Here is a 7,051-nt window from a genome sequence, read left to right on the forward strand (position 1 = left end):
TCCCGATGCTCCCCCCACCCCCCCACAGAGGAGCCAGAGGGTCTGGTGGCTGTACCTGCTGCACGTCCAGCACCCGAGGCTGTACCCAGGTCATGTGGACCCGCTTGTCCACCTCGTCGATGCTGCCCTTCACCAGACCCACGGAAAGGGCCTTCATCACCAGCAGCTCCACCTACAGACATGGCAGGGTGGGGCCAGGGTCAGTGGGGAGGGGGGCAGGGGGCAGGGCAGCGGGCACAGCAGTGGGCACGGCGGGGCTCACCTCGTTCACCTTCACCTTGGCACTCTGGGCGATCTCCTCAAAGGTCAGCTGGCGGTGGTTGGCCGGACGTGTGAAGGTCATCTGAAACGCCGAGGGGGCCGGTTGGGGTCTGCCCAGTGGCGGGGCCGGGGGGATGGGACGGCCCCCCTCCCCCTCCCCCGCGCCCAGCTCACCTCCATGAGGCACAGCAGCTGGATCTTCTGCAGGAGCAGGGCCTCGTTGGCAGCTAGATCTGGCTGGAGGGGAGGATGCAGCCGAGTGGCCCCTCTGCCTGGCCCCACCCCCACCCCCAGGTCGCCCCAGACCCCGACGGGGGCCCCTCGGCAGCCACGGCACCACCCTCACCTGCTGGCCCCAGGCCGGCTTCAGGGTCTGGAATCTCTCCACGTTGCCGCTGTTGAAGGCATAAAGCGTGTCGATGAGCCACTGGCGGTCCGTGTTCCTCAGGGAGTCCAGCACCGGGTGCATGAGCTGCGGGCCGAGCACAGACAGGCTTGGTGGGGGGTCCGGCCCGGCCCTCGCCGCCGCCCCGGGAGGCTCGTGGGCCAACTCACCAGCTCCCCGAAGTTGTAGACGCCTTCCCCGAGGAGGCCCGCCAGGCCCAGGGTGAAAGCTCTCTCCTGCTGCTCGGACACTGCGGGGGGAAGAGACCCCCGTCACACGGCCGCAGGCTCCTTGCCAGGCCTCTGCACCTGCGAGCTGAACCCACAGCCCCGCCCCGCCCCACCCCCCATCTGTGCCGGGGGCACCTGCAGCTGGTCCTCACGTGCAGAGAGCCAGCCGGGGCCGAGGCCCGCCTGGCACCTTCTCTGCGGCGAGGGCTGGGCAAAGGGGTTTAAGTGACTTGGCCAAGATCACCCAGCCAGGAAGCTCCCAAAGCCAAGCCCAAGCTGTTGGGACCTCCCGTCTCCAGGCCTGGCTCGCTGCCCTTCCATTCACTTTTTAACATGGGAATCTGCACTCCAGGGATGGTGCCCGCCCCTCTGCCAAGCCCTCCCCCTCTGGTGGCTGTGCGGGAGGGCCTTGGCCCCAGGCCTCTCGGGCTCCCCAGCTTCTACCCCGGCTTGCTGCCCGGGGAGTGACAATGACAAACTCGGTCCAAACAGTCCTTCCTCCTGTACGCTGGCCTCCTCAGAGCCCTGGCTGTGGGCTTGGCACTGGGAAGAGCCGGGGGAAGCCAGAGGGAGCCAGCATGCTCTGCTCAAAGCCGCTCCCTTTCTGTCCGGGGGGGCTGCTGCTGCCAAGCACTGGGCACTTCTGACCCGGCCCCCCTTAGCCGCTGGACGAGGGCGAGAGCCCAAGGAGGAGACAAGTCAGGAAGAGGGAGGAGATGACCCAAAGGCGATGGGAGGGGCAGCCCCAAAGGCAAGGAGGAAGGCGGGGAAGGAGGAGGATTTGGAGAGCTTCACTGTTCTTAGCACGTGATGAAGGGGGCCTTGGCTGCGGGCCTGGGGCTTCTGGTCTCAGTGGCTCGCTGAGAGGGGCAGGTGTGACCTCTGTCCCCGACACCATCCTCCAGCCTGGCATTTCCAGCAGAGAACAGAAAGACTGATGGGCAGAGGGCTGGGCCTAGCTAAAATGAGAAAGAACACATCTGGGGGGCAGCTGGGGAGCTCAGTGCAGAGAAAGTGAGAAAGTGAGGCCCAGGAAGGTGAGGTCTTGGGTTCAAATCTGGCCTCAGGCACTTTCTAGCTGCATGACCCTAGACAAATCACTTAACCCCTGCTCCCTAGCCTTCATTGCTCTTCTGTCTTAGAAGGGAAAGTAAGGGTTGAGAGAGAGAGCGAGAGCACGCGCACGAGCACATCTGCAGTGGACTCAGTCAGCCAAGATGTTGCTTCTTATAATGGAAACCCCCTTAGAAAAAACCGGCCAAGAGTGAGAAGGAAAAGAAGCCCCTGCGCCCCTGCCTGCTTTCTGCAGTGAGCCCCAAAAGCTGGACCTGCCCGGCAGGCTGCCGGAAAGGGGAGGCAGCGCTCTGTGCTGTCAGACCCCGGGCCTGTCACAGCAGAGGCCAGAATCGGCCAGGATCCGAGAAACAAGCACGTGCGTGTGCTCGTGGCGTAGTCCATGCCAGATTCCTCACTGCAGCACCTAACCGAGATGCCCTGGACGACCCTCGGAGCCACGCCTGTCCAGGACGGATGCTCCCGTCTGGGGGGACAGTGTGCTGACCACACCAAGCCCTGATTTGAGCTCACAATCCACACAAGGAAAACCAAGTGGATGAAGAATCCAGCCTGGATGACTCCCAGGATGCTTATCTCTGACCCAAAGAGGGTGACCCGAGGGCAGAGATTGCTCTTTGTGGCTCCCCTCCCCCTTCTGGGAATGGCTACTGAAAAAGGGCGGCTGACCCAAAGGGGCCACAGAGAGACTTGGAGTCAGAGACTGTCCCTAGGGCTTGGCCTAGAGCCTGGCACGACACTGGCCTTGATTTAGGGGGAGAGCCCGTATTGCCATGGGGAACCTGCCCAGAAGAAAGGGTGACACGTGGATGCCTGAAGGCCTCCGTCCTGGGGGCCAGGATGGAGCTGACCAAAGGAGGCCACAAGGTCCTCTTTTTTTTTTTAAACCCTCACCTTCCGTCTTGGAATCAATACTGTGTATTAGTTGGTTCCAAGGCATTAGAGTGGTAAAGGCTAGGCAATGGGGGTCAAGTGACTTGCCCAGGGTCACCCAGCTGGGAGTCTCTAGGCCTGGCTCTCAATCCACTGAACTACCCAGCTGCCCAGCACAAGGTCACAGGCTTCATACAGGGCCCACGAATACAAAGCAGTGAAAACCGTTTCCTGGTTCTCTCTGGCCTGGATGACTTCCCTAGTCAGCATCTTGGAACCTGGAGAACTAACCCGTGTTCCGCTTCAGCTGCTTTCCCTGGTCTCGGTACCTCCCTGGGCTCTCCAGTGCGGGGCCCCCTCCAGCCACACTTCATCCCAAGTGCACTCCCATCACGTCTAGATCACAGATCCAGCCCGGGAAGGGATCTCGGAGGGCATCCAATCCCCACATTTCACAGCTAACAAAACTGAGGCCCAGGGACGCAGCAAGCGGCAGAGCTGAGACCAAAGCCTGCCGCTTGCCATCGGGCCACACGGAGGGGGAGGAGCCCATCAGACTGTGGCCTCAGAGGCCTTCTCTGGCCCAGAACTCTGCCAGGAAGAAGAGCTCAGGGACGAGCCCTCGCCTCCCTGGAGTCTGAGTCTGGGACTTACTGGGGCTGCCTTTGAGAAAGAGTGAAAAGGCGAGCCATTTCCAGTAAGAGTGAGAGCTGTAGAGAGCGAAGGGCCCGCAGGGGACGGGAGAGGGTGGAGGGCGGCCTCCGAGGAGTTACCCGGCAGGTCCTTCACGTCGATGCAGCCCAGGAAGCGCAGGGCGTCCTTGTAGTAGGACGCGTGGTTCCCGATCGTCTGGTAGTACTTGCTAGAAAGGTCGTAGAAACGACTGTGCACAGACGTCACGCCAGGAAGGTTGTTGAGCATCTCCTCGACATCTTCGATCGTCTCCTGCGCATGGATGGGAAGCCGGGTCTGAGGGTCCCACCTCTATCGGGGGAGGGGCTCGCCTTCCAGAAAAGGCTCTAAATCTCTGCAAAGAGCCCGGGCAGCAGGCTGGCAGGGGGGCACCCTTCCTGCCAACCTTTGATTTCGTCTCTGGCTGACACCCTTCCTTCTCCTAAGGGGCAGCCCTGCCAGCCCTAACTGGAGTCTGATGATAACGAGGCTGAAGATGTTGGTAAAAATGACACGCAAGGCCTCGTCCAACCTCTCCTTGGCCCAGCTTCACCCCCCCCCACCCCCAAGCCTCAGTCCACGTGGGGGTCGGCCCCAGGTCTCTGTATCCCAAACACAATGTTGACCGCTATGGGCCTGAACCCAGCAGACGTGGCCTTCCCTACGGGCCAGCTGACCATTCTCTAAATGGCCCGGGGACAGAAGAATGTGCTTGGCTCTGTCTCTGGGCCAGGAGCCCGAAGCTACCGCGTGGGCCCGCTCCTCACCTTGGTCACCTGGAGGTCGCCAATGTTCAGTTTCAGAGCCCCAATGGCCGTCTTACACAAGATCACCGCCTCGTCGCTGCTTTTTACCTGCAATGGTTAGAGAAAGAGCAGAGAGAGGAGGAGCTTCAAGGGGGCCCAGGCCCAAACTGAGGCTTCAAGCTGCGCACCACCTTCCAAGAGCTCCCGGGCCCGCCAAGTGCTCGTGGCGGAGGGCAGCTCAATGGGGAGTCCCTCTGACAAGGACAATTAGCCCTCAGCTTCGAGTTTACCTTTTCCCGAGTCTTTTCCAGAAAAGTAAGAGCCACGTTGGGATCTGCAGTAAGTAAAAGAAGGGACGCTAGAAGAGGCCCCAACGGACTCTCCCAGCTCAGAAAGACTCTCTTCTCAGCGGCCGGCAGACTCACCTGTCATCTGCCTCACCACATGGAGGATGATTTCTACCAAAGACAGAGGATTCACCCTGAAATGAAAAGGTCGCCTGAACCGCCCGTCGCCACCACGGACCAGCGTAACAAGTCAGCTGTTAACAGGAGCGTGCCTTACCTGTGCTCAAACTCACTGATGAAGTTTTCGTAAAGCTGCGAGAGGAAAGAGAGGGGAGCAGTCAGACGCCGCCGAGCCACGGGACTGGGAGGCCGAGCCAACTGGGCAGGGTTGGCGCGCCCCTCCCAGAGGAGCAGCTGCCACACTTAGCTGAGACAGTTTCAGGGGTGGCAGAGCGGCCGCGGCTATGGCCAGGGCTGAGCCCAGCCCCAAGGAAGGATCTCTGCAGCTTCCGCAACCCCCTGGGAACTGTGGGTGACCTCTCGGACTGTCTGTGAGCGCTTTATCTCAAGCAGTGAATCGAGGCCCAGGTCAGAGGCCTTCTGGCCACGTGAGCCTAACTGGAAAGGACGCCGAGCTTGAGCCCGGCACATCCAAGATGATGGCGGATCATCGTGAGGCCAAAGGTCGGGGGAGAAACGCTCTGGACTGCTGCTAGAGTAACGGTGTGAAAGGGCCAGAAGGAGCCGGGCCACGTCATGAGTCCTTGGAGGGGGGAGGGGAGGACTCGGGCCCTGGATTTCTGGAAGGTGAATTTGAGTTAGCTTTTGGGATGTCTGAGATCCTCTGGGTGGAGAAGCGAGCAGGTACGATGCCATCAGTGCCCTGACGGGTGGGGGGGGCTTCACTGCCCCAAACCTGGCTGGGGTCAGACGTCAGGGGTGGCTGAAAGAACTCGGTCTCCCAACAGGCACGAGCAAAGCTAGGTGGGGAGAGACCAGAGCAGGGGGATCCCTGGCCTTGCATGCGGATGCTTTAGGGATTAAGCAGTGAGGCTACGTGGCAACCCAAAAAGACAGGGGAGGAGCCAGAAGCTCTTCCTGACTCGGTGAAGGGGGGCTGGGCATGGCCTATGCCAGTCTGGGTCCTGCTACCAGGCTCCCAAGCCTTTTGGGCAGATACTTTTCACATCCGACCTGCTTTAATATGCAAACTTACACCGCGGCTCCTCCTGGCCACTTTTAGGGGCTTCCCAATCATTGCTCGCTCATTAGGGCCCACCAGGAGGTGTGGCTTTACTCCCCATTGAGCGATGCGGTCTGTGAGAAGCCCGGAGGAGCCTGAGGGCCCGAAGGGAGAAGGCAGGGGGGGGGGGGGAACCCTCCCGGGGTTTGGATCCGTTTCCCCGACTGTTTGGAAGAGGCGCGCGGCCAAGCCCCCAGAAGCCCTCCTGGCCGGGCAGGAAGCTCTCCCAAGGCGGCCAAGTAGCCGATAAGCTTAATTATGGCTAAGTCTGAAATTATGCGTTTCGGCTAAAAGGAGCCAAACTATAATTATGGGATGATGTTATCAGCTCCCTGGAAAGGGATTCTGGCTCAGCTGGCCGGGCGTCATGAGGCAGCATTTGTGAAGGAGGGCCTTGGCTGCTCTCGCCTGCAGGCCCCGGACCCTCCCTGCCCATCGGGGCCACTGAGCCAAGGCGGCCGCAGAAAGGGCCTTCTGTTCTGCTCCCGGCACGGGGACGGGCGACGTGGCCCCAACAATGGAAATGGCTCTTCCCAGAACAGGTCACTGGATCCCCGAGTGGAGGCTGGGGGGAGCGCGGCCCCCCCCCCCGGCCCTTGGAATAGCCCCAATCTGGGCCACGTTATGTAAAGATGAGGAAACAATAAGCCAGTGTTGGGCGCTCAATGCGAGGAGGCCACAAGAGCAGCACCCGACAGACACCATATGCCACGCCAGAGAGGGATGGAGGCAGCCAGAGCAAGGAGGGGGCCCCAAATGGCATCAGACAGGGGCCCCCTCCGAGCCTCAGCTCCTGAGGAGCTACCCCACGGCTCCACTTCCAGCAGCCCCGTCTCCGCCAGGGCCTGAGTGACAGACGACAGGGCCAAAGGGAGGGAAAGCTTCTGCCCGAGCAAAATCAATGCAACTAGAATTCGAAGGCTGGGGGAGGGGCAGAACAGGGCCCAGAAGGGGGGGGCCCCCCCGCAGCGAGGGCACAAGGCAGAACGTGGCCCCAGGAAAGGGGCCACCATGCTTCCAGCGGCTCCTTGGACAGAGCCCAAGAGCTGGAAACAAGGGGCGGCCGCCCAGAGGCAGAGAGAGGCTGAGACAGGGCCAGACGGACAAAGAGCGGGACCCGGGAGACCTAGATTTGCCCCCCCGGGGTGCTGAGGCCTCCCCGTGTGAGCAGCCCTTCCCGCGGCCACCTCCAAAAGGTCCTCGTGATGGGGGGGGGGGGATGCGGGGAAGCACGTTTCGGAACAACCTCCCCCCGCCCCCACCCAGTCACACTCCGACCC

General features: G+C 61.5%; 1 protein-coding gene across 1 annotated transcript; it reads right to left on the bottom strand.

Moving 5' to 3' along the window:
- Window positions 1–26: 26 nt before the first annotated feature.
- Window positions 27–5,866, bottom strand: PSMD13 (proteasome 26S subunit, non-ATPase 13; the record flags this gene model as incomplete). The annotated part of the gene is made up of 11 exons (XM_044683944.1): window positions 27–172; window positions 263–343; window positions 436–498; window positions 608–733; window positions 817–896; window positions 3,597–3,768; window positions 4,263–4,349; window positions 4,532–4,575; window positions 4,667–4,722; window positions 4,806–4,942; window positions 5,745–5,866. Coding segments are annotated over 11 exons (1,114 nt in total), but the record flags the coding sequence as incomplete, so codon positions are not given.
- Window positions 5,867–7,051: the final 1,185 nt, after the last annotated feature.

The sequence above is a fragment of the Gracilinanus agilis genome, unplaced genomic scaffold (genome assembly GCF_016433145.1).
Source record: "Gracilinanus agilis isolate LMUSP501 unplaced genomic scaffold, AgileGrace unplaced_scaffold39045, whole genome shotgun sequence".
NCBI lineage: Eukaryota > Metazoa > Chordata > Mammalia > Didelphimorphia > Didelphidae > Gracilinanus > Gracilinanus agilis.